Genomic DNA, 15,359 nt, shown 5'->3' on the forward strand with positions numbered 1-15,359 from the left:
CTTCTGGTTGTAGAGAAGATTTTAAAGATTCCTTAATTTTAGGGGGTTTGGGCCCTCTTGGGGGCCCCCAGGTGGGCTATGGTGCCTATTTGAACAAATTGAGATCCTATCCCCTTCAGGATGCTAGCTACCAAGTTTGGTGAAAATCAGACATGGGGATCTCAAAGTGAAGATGAAAATGTACAATTTAGGCCCCATTACGACCCCTCCCCACCCCCCTCCCCTGGGTACCAAGGGGGGCACCCCTGATTCCCCCATGAACAAACTTGAAACTACAGTCATCAATGTACTAACTCATAGTATTAGAGCCCTATCACTTCTGGTTCTAGAGAAGAAGATTTTTAAAGATTCATTAATCTTAGGGGGTTTGGGCCCCCCTGGGCCCCCCAGGTGGGCCATGGTGCCCATTTGAACAAATTGAAATCCAATCCCCCTAGGGATGCTACCTGCCAAGTTTGGTGAAAGTCGGTCACTGGGTTCTCAAGAAGAAGATGAAAATGTAAAAAGATTACACACGACGCACGACGCACAACGCACAACGGACGCCGCAAGAAGAGCGATCGCAATAGCTCACTAGAGCCTTCAGCTAAGGTGAGCTAAAAAAATGAAATCCTAAAAAGGGTAACTCATTTGGGAAAGGGATTGGAACTAGTTAGATTATTGAGTGAATTCATGATGTTCAAATTTTGTGCATAAATTAATGCAAGAGTTGTGAAGTGATGGCACCAAACTTCACGAATGTGGTTGCAGTCAATACCACTGTTTGTGAAAACATGACAAACTTAAATGGGTCACTAGTCACCTCTTTAAGAAGCAAGACTGGCCTTCAAGATTTTGTATTCCTCTACTGGTGTTTGGATATTATGCTGATGTGTGATAAGGAAAGCATTTGGTGAAAAAAAAAAACAATTAAAAAAAGGTACTCAAGTTTAGGGGTAAAAATGTTGCTCATAATGTCAAAGCTTGATTAAAGATATCATTCAACCTTGGTAAAATTGCCATGTTTCATCAAACTAATGCTATGAACAGATTTTTTCAAGAGTACGACTAGAATATGAAATTCCCCTGCGCAGACTTCCACAAACTAGATGTGTAAGTGGAAAAGGTAATCTGCAAAGCTCTCAAGATATTCATACTTTTATCTGGGTTTTACGCACATAATATTGACATATAAAGGAAAAACAAGACACTCCATACATTAACCCTATTAAACTAGGCTGGGCTATTATAGGTAGATCATAGAGCCGGGGGGGGGGCCTCCCAGGCCCCCCCCCCCCCCCCCTCCAGATCTCGGCCGTCGACCTAATTGCTAATTAATGCATAATGATGTATGAAATCAGACAATTTGGTATAAATCACTAAATAAAGCTCAAAATGGGCACATTTTTTGTGTAAATATTCTTTTGAGTGTCCTGAGCAAATATAAGACAAAAAAATTGCGGCATCAGAAAAAATTTCGGAAGTATTTTATTGTTTTTTTGAATTTCTTATGTATTTCTTTGTTTTTTCGACTTTATGTTTTTCATTGTTTTTTCGATAAAACTTGTCAGCAACATTGTTCCAAACAAGAAAATATGCTATTAATTGATTTTAATCAATAAAACCCCCAAATAATCATGCTTTTATGAAATTTGCCTGTAAGCACAGTTTGCATTGAAATTGTACACAAATTCACGTTTTTGAGCAATTTTTGGTCTGACATGCACGTACATATTTATGTGAAACTTTGGAACAGCGCGCCCGGGCATCGCAAATTTGGTGTCAAAAGATGCGGGAGACTCAAAAGAAAAAAGTCGTGAAACGTCGCGGCAATAGCTTTTCGCGTTAGCGATACATCGCGCGGAACGTCGAGGAGGAGGCCCCCCCCCCCCCGCCTAGTTAGGGTTAACTTGGAAAGGTAGACTCAGATATACAAATCTTAACCCTAAGTAAAAAAGAATGGGTTATTTTGGAGGTTTTCGGCATGCACCTAGTTTATGACATTCCCTACTAGAATGCATAGTTAATTTTACAAAAATTACCATGATTTCTTAATTAAAGCTAGTCAATTATGCATAAATTTGTATGTATTTTTTATTTTATTTTGTGCCAATATGCTTGTCTAGTGATCCCTTAATTGTGAAATATGTGAAGTTGTTTAATATCTATTTGTAAGAAAACTGATTGTCTAAGACCAAAAATTAGGAAATTAATTAACCCTAACAAGGCCGTGGGGGGGGGGGGGGGGGGTTTGAATCAACCCCCCCTTGACATTCTTCACAACTATTCCGCCGCGCGAAATTATTTGACTGTGCCGTTCGCTGACTTTTTACTTTCAAGTCTTGCACATGTTTTGACATTATTTTTGTGAAAATCGTGTATACCCCTACGACGCTGCAAGACCTTTTATACATTCTTGTCAGACCGAAAATGGCTCAAAAACGTGATTTTGTGTATAAAGTCTATGTAAATGGAGTTTTCTCACCTTATTCATAAAGACATGAATATTTTCACTTTCATTGGCTGAAATCAATTAATTTCAGCATAATTATGCTTGAAATAGATTGTCATAAATTTTGTGAAAAAAATGATACAACAAAAGGTCGAAAAACAAAGAAATACATAAGAATTCATAAAACAATAAAATACAAAAAAATAATTTTTATACCAGAATTTGTTTTCGAGTATATTATTAGGAATGCTACAAAGAATGTTAGAACCAAAAATTAGGATTCTAGAAGCTTTACTTTCTGATTTAGAGCAAAATGTATGATTTTATGCATATATTAGCATAATTAATCAATATAATGAACATTTCTATTTCTTTTTGTGTAGCTTGGTAGATTACACCACAGGTAATACATGTGCCAATTTTCATGGCGATTGTAACATCGACGGCTGAGATCTCGGGAGGGGTTGAATCAACCCTCCCCTGGCCACAGGGTTAGGGTTAAACAATTATATCAAACTCGGGTATCCCGGTATTTTTTACATTAATTATTGTCTTTATTTCTCATGTTTTCTCCTGTTTGATGTTTTTTTATATTCAGAACAATCAATTTCAACTTCATATCAGATTTAAACCCTAACCAGGCCGGGCCTTATGGGCTGTTCTGTGGCCGGGGAGGGTTGAATCAAATCCCGCCCCCCGAGATCTTGGCTGTCGATCGTGCAATCGCCATGAAAATATACCAATAATATACCAATAATATACCAAACTACAAAACAAGAAATTGAAATGTTCATTATATTAATCAATTATGCTAATATATGCATAAAATCATACATCTTGCTCTAAATCATAAAAAAAAGCTCCTAGAATCCTAATTTTTGGTGAGAAAATTCTTTGTAGCATTCTCAACAATGTACTTGAAAAAAAAAATCTTGTTTTCAGAATGTCATACTTAAAAATACAATTTGTACATTAACATCTGAATTTCTTTACCATATCCATATACTTTTTTGGGAGGGGAATGGCGTTCTCAGGGACCCACAGTGATAATCTATGACCTTTTAATGGCTGATTCGAATTAAAGCCTGAGAGAACCGTGAAAATCTGAAAATCTATACTGTTGTTTACAAAGCATTCCATGTGTACCATACATCAACCTACCTGTATGAGTGTGAATGAACCAGAGACAAGCCGTCAGGAGGACTCCCATAGTGAAAGCTGCAAAGGCAATGGCAGCAGCAGATCCTGCTCCAAGACCTGAGACTGGTGGGGGAAGCAATGAGGTCATACCCAAATATAGTGACAATCAAGGAAACCAGCACTGCTACAAGATATATTTATATCAAATGCATCAGTACTGCCGTTTGACTCTCTACAGACTATGACAACCATATAACTGTTTCACAGATACATGTATGGCATTTCACAGCACAGATATATCATGACAGATACATGTGTAAATGTCATTGACTGCTCAGGTTCTCCTGCACATGTAATTATGAACTGAGAGGTGTTGTGCCCGAGTGGACAACAGCACTTGTCTATGAATCACATGAGCATGGTTTGGGTTCGAGGGTTCAAGGCCCACAAAGCCGACATGTTTGCCCTTCAGCAAGGTGCTTTGTCCACATTGCTGCTCTCCAGCCAGGAGTACTGTAAAACATGTTATATTCGCGGCAGTATATTTTCGCGAATTGGAGCCGATGGCCTTTTTCATGGCATGAAATTTTCGCAAATTGCCTCTGGCGTTCAATGCATATAGTGTAGACAAGAACTTTCGCGGGCATTTTAATTTCGCGAATCTTGGCGCTCGCGAAATTCGCGAAATTAAAATGCACGTGAACATTCCTCGTTTTACAGTATTCATGCCGTGAAAAAGGCCGTAGGCTCCAATTTGGAAAAATTTCATACTGCAAAAATATCTTGCTTTACAGTAATTGACTGCATGTCAGGATTTTAACATGGATATCCTGGGGGGTGTTTCATCAACGTTTGTCAGCGCTGACAATTTCAGCAAAATCCTTGGTTTTGATTGGATGAGATGCTCTGGTCACTGACTGTTACTATGGTGATTCAAGTTGTCAGCGCTGACAAACGTTGATAAAACACCCCCCAGGTGTCTCCACTGATAAATACTGCAATATCAGGGACACTTGCTACATGAAACCTTTGCGAATTCGAGCCGACGGCCTTTTCTGTGGCATGGAACTTTTGCAAATTTGGCATGCAATGCAATGTGTAGAAGAAAACTTTCACATGCATTTTACTTTCGCAAATCTTGGCTCCTTGCAAAATTTGTGAAAGTTTCATGCACACAAAAATTTCTTGTTCCACAGAAATTGCTTGTGAAAAATCTGCATACTGATATACAGTATGTGGGACTATGTTGGCATGGGACTCCTCCAGTGCTCACAACAGACCAAGATTTGTGACATCGCATCACAACATTATTAGACTAAAAGCTGCCATACCAGATTACTTGTTGAGAACAAACTCCAAAAAAGGAGATGCTCAGCTTTAAATGATATGCAGTGTACTCATATTATAAAACATGGTTATAACAAAATTCTCATTACAACAAAGAACACATACAGGTCCAACAATTATCATCTTAGTGTACCCCTTTACATACTATACCATTTGGCTATAATGAAATTTCGCTATAACGAAAGAAAACTGTCCATACCAAGGACTTTGCTATATCGCCTGTGTGTATATCTCATCAAATTGAGCATCCCCAACCCCATTAAAAATGACTGAAAATTAAACAGACATGTATGTCAATACTACTGTGAGGAAAAGGACCTTAAAATCTTTCAGGTTCAGTGAGTCACCTTTTATTTTAGTAGTGTGGATCAAACTTGGGATTTAAAATCTACCTTTGAAGGGATTAACCTGAGATTTGGCATACTAATTAGCAATTTAACGGTCAATTCATGGCTTAAGTCAAAATAGTGCAACTCCTCATGACTGCATTTGCAGTTCCAGTCATTTTTTTTTTTTTCTAATCATACTTTTCAAATATCAAATAAAACACACAGAAAATCAAGTTGGGACCAATACAATGGGTCTTTGGAAACTCTAACAACAATTTTTCACTGAATTTCATGCTTCGAAACTATAAACTGAACAAAGAGGAACAACATTAAACTCTGTGAAAAATGAGACAAACCAGAGAAGCCAGGCAAGAAATCATTCAAGGTAATCTCATCAAACTGTTTACAGACAATAAATGCTACAATCATTCTAGGTAATCTCATCAAACTGTGTACAGACAAAAAAAAATGCTACTAGGCAATTTATAGATCTCAGATCTTGAGCAATCTACCATGTCATGATAACTACAGGACAAAAATGAAGCACAAGACAATCCAGCTTTTTTTTTTCTTTCTTTTTTGTGGGCTTTATTTTTGTGTACTTAATTTTTTTGGGTTAAAGGGCCTTAGTGTGAAAAATATATAGAGATATATTTCAATTTGATAGATTTCAAGACAGAAAATTTCAGCTTGCTAGTAAATAACAATTATTTATGAAGCTTTTGCTTTCTAGATAATTATGTCTATCTATCTGGCTTTTTTTCCCCTCCTGATTTTGAATAAAGGAATATCTGTATACATCCCAAAATTTACTCAGATAAAGGTGTTAAAAATAATTGGCAGGAAAGCATTTCTCCAGATGCACCCTTGTGCCAAATTAATTAATATACAGGAGGGTGCTTAAAAACTACACAGGACGTATCTCAAGATATACAAATCTGTGAAATTAATCAATTCACAGGCAGAGTGCTTGAAAACTGGGCATGTGGCCATATCTATGTATCAACCATCTGTCAAATTAATGTCGTATCAAACAAATCAAAAATACTAAAAATAAATGTCAAAAATTTGAGTCAAGAAACATTTTGGATAATAAGATAGGGAATATACAGAACTTTCTAGAAGAAACCTGACTGCTAAGCAATAGTTTTATGACTCCTACAGTCAAGGAAAATACCAAAGCTTCAGGGCCAATTTCCTCTGCTTTTTAGATATTATAGTAAAGCAGAGATAGGCCCTTTTTCCAAAACATGGTTGCATTTCAGGATGTACAAGGCCAACATCGGGATGTCAAAATTTGTTTTCTGTTTTTTTCTTTGAAAACACTCACCTGTCCGAACATGGTCCCCTCTGTCACAGTCTGGGTCTTCTATCGCTACTGAAAATAAGCACAATCACAGTCTTGTACTTCATAAATAGACTGCTTTTTTGCTACCAGTACAATGTAACCTATCAGGACAATATCCTGGAGATAATGTCTTTTTGTGTGCATGAAAGTTTGCTGTTACCATTCATACTATAAACTGTTACCATTTAACCCTAAAAAGACTGGGGGGGGGGGGGGGGGGCTAAAAGGCCCCCCCCCTCGACATTTCGCGCAATTACTCTGCAACACGCAATGCTCTCGCCGCGATGCTCTATGACTTTTTTCTTTCGAGTTTCCCGCACATTTTGACACCAAATTTGTGACGCCCGGGGATACGGTTCTGAAGTTACATAACTTTTTGTACATGCACGTGAGGCCGAAAATGGCTCAAAAATGTGATTTTGTGTACAAAGTCAATGCAAATTTAGTTTTTTCACATGGTTCATATAAATATGCTTATTTTTACTCTAAATGGCTAAAATTAATTTGTTTTAGGAGTATTATGCTTCAAAAAGTGTCTGCCACAAATTTTGTAAAAATAACCAAAAAAAACAAAAGGTCGAAAAAACAAAGAAATACATAAGAAATTCATAAAACAATAAAATGAATAAGAAATTAATTTTGATACCAAATTTTTTTTCAAGTACATTTGCTAAGAATGCCACAAAGAATAATTAGACCAAAAATGAGCACTTTTGGAGCTTTATTTACTGATTTAGGTTAAAAGAGTCTGATTTCTCGCATAAATTAGCATAATTAATCAAAATAAAATAATAAAAAGACTATTTTGGAAAATTTGAATGTGCGATCGTGTAGATTACATCGCACACTACCATTGTGCAAATTTCCACGGCGATCGCGCGATCCATGGCCGAGATCTTAAGGGGGGGGGGGGCCCTTTAGGCCCCCCCCCCCCAGTCTTTCGAGCTACCAAAATAGCCCAGTCTATTTAGGGTTAAACTATACACTGTTACCATTTATACTATACACTGTTACCATCTATACTATAATCTGATACCATTTATATTATAAGCTGTTACCATTTATAATATAAACTGTTACCACTATACTAACTGCTCCAATCTATATATGAATAAAGGCATTCCAACTGGATAACTAGAAATATCACTGAAGGTGATTAATACCCCCGCCCCGTGACGACAGTCTTACCCAAGGAATGATCTTTCCTTGATCTTCTGCCATTTAAATGCCGTTACCATGGCAACGCAGCTTCCGACACGTCCGAAAAATATGTCTTGCACATCTTCCCACCAAGACTATTGTGTGTGCCACATTTCATAAGCTTTTGTCAAAAACTGAGGAAGTAGTTCAATCCACAAGATCTTTCCTTGATCTTCCGCCATTAATATGCCGTTACCATGGCAACGCAGCTTCCGACACGTCCAAAAAATATGTCTTGCACATCTTCCCACCAAGACCAATGTGTGTGCCACATTTCATGAGCTTCAGTCGAATACAGAGGAAGTAGTTCAATCCGCAAGATCTTTCCTTGATCTTCTGCCATTTATATGCTGTTACCATGGCAACGCAGCTTCCGACACGTCCGAAAAATATGTCTTCCACATCTTCCCACCAAGATCAAGGTGTGTGCCACATTTCATAAGCTTTGGTCAAAAAACTGAGGAAGTAGTTAAATCCGCAAGATCTTTCCTTGATCTTCTGCCATTAATATGCCGTTACCATGGCAACGTACTTTCGGGTACTGTCAAAAAATGCGTCTTGCACATCTACAACCAAAGGCACACATCTGTACCAAGTTTCATGGAAATTGGGCAAAAACTGAGGAAGTAGTTTGCAACACAAAATTTTCCATCATTTTGGCTCATAATATGTGAGCTGTTACCATGGCAACATACTTTTTGTCACTGTCAAGAAATGTGTCATGCTGACCTATATCCTAAGACAAACATTCAATATGAATTCCATGAGAATTGGAAGAACACTGATGAAGCAGTTTTGCCATGAAGCATTTTGCCCTATATTTTACCAATAACATGCCGTTACCATGGCAACGCACTTTTTGCCACTGCGGAAATATGTGTCTTGCACATTAACATATTCAGATGAACATCTGTACCTAATTTCATAAAAATTGATCAAAAACTGTGGGAGGAGTTCGCAACGCAAGATTTGAACCCATTTTTGCCCATAATATGCCGTTACCATGGCAACATACTTTTGGGTACTGTCAAAAAATACGTCTTGCACATCTACAACCCAAGGCACACATCTGTGCCAAGTTTTATGGGAATCGGTTGAAAACTGAGGAAGTAGTTCGCGACGCAAGATTTGCAACGGACCGACCGCCCGACCGCCCGCCCGACCGACCGCCCGACCGACCGCCCGACCGACCGCCCGACCGTCCGCTGATTCCTATATACCCCCTTCAAACTTCGTTTGGCGGGGGTATAATTACAACAACAACAAAAGAAGCACCTAACTTTTTGCTTTTCGGACACTGTACTGCTGGGTGTCATTTTGATTCCTTTGGCCCGATACCCTACAATACATTACAGGTTGAGAAGCAATTGGTCAGACTACTGACTTTAGTGGGTGAACCCTACACAAATATATTCTATCCTGCTTCAACTTCCCAATCTTTTTTTAAAAGTCAGGTTTTAAATGGTCTGCCCTCTTATGCCAGACGTTGTGACAATTGATTTTGCTGGATCACATGGCTCAACATATCACAATGCTTTAATAGGGCAAGACTGGGATGTGTTACCTTGACACATAAGTTGCAAACTGGCACATAGATAATTTGGCAAAACAGCATAAGTCCACATAGATCATTTTGCCAAATCATTTGGATGAAATGGGGCTATTGCTAAAAATCACATGCATTTTTCTTCCAATTAGTCAGTTTGCAAAGTGGAATTTTGACAGATGAAAAAGAATGCCACAATGTATCCAAAAAGCTAACGAGGTAAACATCAAGCAATGTCTAGCCTGCATATTGCAATTTGAGATTAGTGTTTTTCATTGTAAGTTCATTGACCTTTTGGCATTTGATCTTGTATTAAAGACTTCATCAATATTCAAACTTGATCAGCCTCTTTAGGTGATGTACCTCTAGTGTGAGTTGTTTGGTCATAACTCAAAGCCATGGAGAGCTATTGAGAGCAAACAACAATGAATGGTGCTTATCAGGGAAAGTTAATTGACATTTTGACCTTTGAACTTGTCGGACTTCATCAAATGTTCAAACTTAACCAACATCTTTAGGAGATGTACCAATAGTGTGAATGTGGTCATAGCTCAAACCTGTGGAAAGTTATTGAGGGTACACTATAATATTGTGAGTATAGTGCTTATCAGGGAAAGTTCATCAACCTTTTGACCTTTGACTTTGCTGGACTTCACCTACGTGTACATTCACACTTACAATTGTAACCAGCATCTTTAGGTTTAATTTGGGTGTGAGTTTGGTGGTCATAGCTGTGGAAAGTTATAGAGGTTACATCAAATTGTTGACGACACCAATGACAGAAAGTGATGCCCTGAGTGTTTCCACTACGCAGGCTTGACAAAGACCTTGTATAAGGTTGGGTCAGAGAATGGCATAATGTATTGTTTGGTGAAATTAAGGCTTGCTGACTTCTGCCTAAACGCATGTCATTCAGTCACAAGTGATTTCTAAAGACACGGAAGTGTTGAAAAGAATGGCTAACATATAATACATGTATGGCAACATGACATTATGTGGTACATACTAACGTTTACCTAGTATAAATCTGATTTCCACCCATACTGTTGACCTCCATTTTGCTAAATTTCTAACGGTACTATCTTCAACTCTGCCATTTCCTCTTTACCTAGTTATCACTGCAGGATCTTCATGTAATACTTTACCTGCATTATCAATATCTTGGTTGGCTGCAGGGACTGAGACTGTACTGTCCTGTAGAGGGCCCACTTCTACTGTCTTACTTGGACCTGTTGTAGGAGGCTGGCCCACTCTGACTCCAGGGTTCCCTGAACATGCTTGCTGCTGATCTTCCAAGTATGAACACTATTTAGAGGGAATAAAACAATGCTGTGTATTGCATCTTACATCATGACTTCATTTTTTTCTATTGGATATAGGGCCACATGATAAAAATTGGCAAATATAGCTTTTATGACATTAACTCAATCTTTATGTAAATAATACTATCTATACATTTTTTTTTTCATTTTTTTTTCTACCTGTACACTTGTCCAAGGGCTAAATGACAACAGCGTTACGTAAACCATCTCAGTTCATCAAGGGTATAGTATACACAAATGGGTTGAGGGTTTAGTAAAGGGAACCTCCGGGATAAGAGAGATTATATGTAAACCCCTCAAAAAAGTCCTGCAATTCCAATTTGATGTATCATATTTCTCTTAAAACTACATCATTCCATTCAAATGTGACATCATAAGAAAGCCTGATTAATATTCTTTACAATGACAACTCACTTGTTTACATTATGCATTCCTGAAATGCACAGCATGACTGAGTATGAGGAAAGGTCAAATGTGAAATGTTGCAAAATAGAGCAAATGTGTTATGCCAAACAGTATAATTCATATTTGCTTTGTTGTTTCAGGGAAGGAATGTGCTTGAAAAGAATGCATTGTGAGTTTATCATTAGATTCCAGGCTTCATCCATGAATTAAAAACTGCAGTTAGAATCTGCAGATTAAAATTAAACGTAAAGGTTGACCAAACAGTCATCTTAATGTCCAGGAAATGGGAGTATTTTGAAAGTGCTCTCATTTCAGCATTGCTTATTCCAGTGGTCATTTTTCATCCAAACTGAACATTATCAATAGCAAAATTGTTGCAACTTTTCACTTTTGATCTGTCCCTATACTCAGTTGTTTTGCACATTCCAAGAACACCTAATCATAGCAAGTGAGGTGTCATTCTAAAGATAATTAATCAGGCTTTCTCATGATGTCATATTTAATGAAGATAATGTGGGTATTTGATTGCAGAACTTATTTTGAGGAGTTTAGTTCATCCGTTTTTGCTCTAAAAACACATGGCATATAGTTGTATCTACAGCTTGACTTTATTTCTGCACAGAGAAAAACCCAGAAATAATTGATCATGCTTTTAGAATTCACTGAGTATCTGTAAGTTCTTAGTGTTGGTCTATCGGTGTGTATAAAATGGTACTCATATATTCAATGCTAATTGCTTCTGAATTATTGGGCCCTCTGTATCAGTAGTGTTTAGAAGGCTTTCTCTTCAGGACTGAGGCACTGCAGGATAAAGAGTTTCGCAGCCACGTTCATACAACCTACTAGCTCATCTCCTAGTGCTACGTTCATACAACCTACTAGCTCATCTCCTAGTGCTACGTTCATACAACCTACTAGCTCATCTCCTAGTGCTACGTTCATACAATCTACTAGCTCATCTCCTAGTGCTACGTTCATACAACCTACTAGCTCATCTCCTAGTGCTTCACACTGACGCCAGACATGAAACGTAGAAAAACTGTTTGATCTTATTCCCCTGACCTCGCACTTATTATCTTTTCAATTGTACATATTGTGGTTATATGCGAACTGATAAGAGAGGTAAGCCATTTTTGCAGGTCATGTACCATGTAACTTGTTGATTTAGATGATTAAGTAATTGTGTCACTTGTGAAAAACAGAAATAGAATACATGCAGACAAAAAGAAATTCCATGGCCACACACAGTTGACTGGGATGCCTAGGTTTCCTTTTCTTTCAATTACTACACTCCAACAAAATGATAGCCTTTTGCCTGTACAGCAATGTATCTAGACAAATTTCATTGATCTCAAAGACAGTGAGAATCAACCTTTTAACTGTTTCTCCATGAACCAGACACTTCTATTTTACAAACCAACTTACAATCCCATTGGATTTCCCTAGCTTGAGTTTTAGCTAAAAATTACATTTTTACTTAAGGAACAGTGCAGAGTGACATCACATTTCACTCCACCGTTTCATGTCAATGATAATGCCTATACTTTACCAAATACTGCATCACATTTCTTGCTGAAGCTACATGTAAATGTATACCTGGATGGGTTTTAACCTACAACGCTTTTGAACAGTTTGGACTAAGGCTCCAGAAAAGAGCAATATCCAACCAACACCATTTCACATTTTAAGGACAACATTCCAATACAGCACTTGTGCAATAATTGGGAACCACTTTGCAGGTACACTGCTTAATATGCAACAAAATCAAATGTAACAAACTGTTAGCATGTTACTTTCACTGCTTAATCTGAACCACAAACCACTTTATAAGGACATATTTTGGCTATAATCTGCCCCCTAATTTGCAATGTCCGCGCGTACCATGACTAAGCCACGCCCATTTTCATAACGGCATGTCACCCTAAAACAGGCACAATTATGTGATTTTGTGTAGTAATATACATTTCCAGTGGAAAACAGTGCTCTGTCATGAACTCATAAAAACACGACTATTTTTACTATTCATCGATCAGTTTGATTCATCAGTTTTTAAGCTAATTATGGTAAAAAAGTGGTCCATGAAAATTACTACTGATAAAAAACAAATGTAAAAAACAAGGAAATACATAGGAAATTCCACAAACAATAAAACACAAAATGACTTTTGGAAGTTTTTATGATTTAGAAGTTCTACAATATTATTGTTAAATGTGTTAAAACAGAAACCAAAAAATAGACTCTCATTGCTTTTGATTAGTGTTCAACAGGCTAAAATAAGATGTTGAGTTTAATTTGCATAATCAATTAATCAAAACAAGAAATTGATAATCAAAAAAAAATCTTTTAGGATTCTAATAGGGTTAAGAGGAAGCAAAACATCTACTTTAATAAGAAATGCTTGTCCCCTGACACTTACAATTATACTGGGACCACAGTATCTACCCTGCGCACTCATGTACCACATGGTCCATTTACAATTTTGTAGAACCAAAACAGTCATGATAAATAAAACCAATGTAATCAGAAATGAGCATGGTATAATGGGTCACATAAATTGCAGTATACTGCAGAAGATGGTTATTATGAAAGAAAAAGAAACTTACAACTGGGATGCCTTTTTCATCGTCAGTAGCGCTGTACTCATTTGCACACAAACTCAGCTTACAGCTGACCATAGTAGGCATGCTGAAAGTTTCCTGTGTCCAAAAAACCTCAAAGCTGAAACGCTTTACATTCCCCTCTGCATGAGGGTCCAAGCTGACATAGTTTGGGTTGATTTCATGGAAGATCAGAGTTTTGTCAACTGGACAACTGATGGAAGAAAAACAAAGTAATACTCACATGTCAATAACTGAATGCTTTCAATACTCTTATTATGGACATATCTATGGGAGTCTGGACATGTTTGGACTCATTTAGTCTCTACTGAAAGCTGAGGAAGACATTAACAGTGCATGTGCGCAATATACTGTAAAACTAGAAATATTCACGACTAAAATTTTCTAAAATTGGAGCTGACTGCATTTTTCACAGCATGAAATTTTCATGATTTTCCACTGGCATTTAATGCATCGTGTAGACAAGAACTTTCGCATGCATCTTAATTTCACAAATCTTGGCTCCTCACAAGCCAAAAATTCTGGTTTTACGGTAACTTAAATAACTAATATACATTCTTGACATACTGGACGAACTAAATATATTAACTGTGACTGAAACATGGTGATAACAACTGGTATCATGATAACTAAATAGAGAAGTAATCATGCAACATCTAAAGGCAATCTAGGTATCTGATTGGTCTATTTCTCATCACATGACATGCAGTTAAGAGTACCATTGCATGCTATCACTGGTGAGCAATGCAATTTTGTTGTTACAGAAAAAATAGGTACCACAAGGCTAATAACACCAAATTACATTGACCCCGTTATCAACTTGTAGTTTTTTTTTTCCATTGCACGCCTCTGATGTCACAATAAATAAATTTTTGTAGCATGCACTAAACAGTTACAAGCCCATTCAGTCACTGCATTCACTTTACTATCAACAACTTCAAGTGATTGCTTTCACATATGACCTATTGTACTAAGGGGTAGACCCAGGAATTGCGTAAAGGGGAGGCGCCTTTATAGAAATTAAAGGGGGCACACGCGTTCCCCCTTCCCCATTTTTTCTTTTTCTTTTTGTTTTGATAAAAAATACATAGGGGGAGCACGCCCGGTGCCCCCCGCCCCGATCCACCACTGGTACTAGCCCACTCATGCGCCTTAACAAAAAAAAAAAAAATGGTTGCCATTTCTGTTCTTCATTTTTAAATTTTTGTGTTTCCTTTATATTTTGGGCCACTACATTTCTTTGGGGAACCAAAATTTCAGATGAAGTTGTTCGGAACAGGCCAACACAGAAAAACAAGGCAAGTGCAAATAGTGTCTCGCCCATTCGCGTAAAAGAAATTAATATTTTTATTGACCTGCTTACGACCTTTGACCTTGTGGTGACCTTCAACACCCCAAGATATTCACCATCCAAGTTTAGTCACAAACGGACAAAGGGGACAAAAGTTATGAGCCATAATCGAAACGCGCCATAAAAAAAAGACAAGTCCACCTTCATATACATAAGGATTGAGAGAATGCAGCAATATTAGTAGAACACATCAGTGAAAGTTTGAGGAAAATTGGACAATCTGTCAAAAGTTACGAAAATTTTAAGTATCTGCGCAGTCATTGCTGGAAGAGAAGACTACTGCAGTGTATGATGTCACATGCGTACAACTATATAAAGAGAA

At 37.6% G+C, this 15,359-nt stretch overlaps 1 protein-coding gene across 1 annotated transcript in view; it reads right to left on the reverse strand.

Moving 5' to 3' along the window:
* The window catches only part of LOC139707961 (transforming growth factor beta receptor type 3-like), a 32,047-nt gene that overhangs the window by 907 nt on the left and 15,781 nt on the right, over positions 1-15,359 (reverse strand). Inside the window, exons 8-11 of the mRNA XM_071619952.1 lie at positions 13,672-13,879; positions 10,487-10,646; positions 6,578-6,625; positions 3,593-3,694 (exon numbers count right to left, since the gene is read on the reverse strand). Of these exons, the coding sequence (XP_071476053.1) occupies positions 3,593-3,694; positions 6,578-6,625; positions 10,487-10,646; positions 13,672-13,879 (518 nt within the window). The remainder of the gene's footprint in view (positions 1-3,592; positions 3,695-6,577; positions 6,626-10,486; positions 10,647-13,671; positions 13,880-15,359) is intronic.

Source organism: Diadema antillarum, unplaced genomic scaffold (genome assembly GCF_040938485.1).
Source record: "Diadema antillarum isolate AM-2024a unplaced genomic scaffold, OU_Dant_1.0 seq00001290_RagTag, whole genome shotgun sequence".
NCBI lineage: Eukaryota > Metazoa > Echinodermata > Echinoidea > Diadematoida > Diadematidae > Diadema > Diadema antillarum.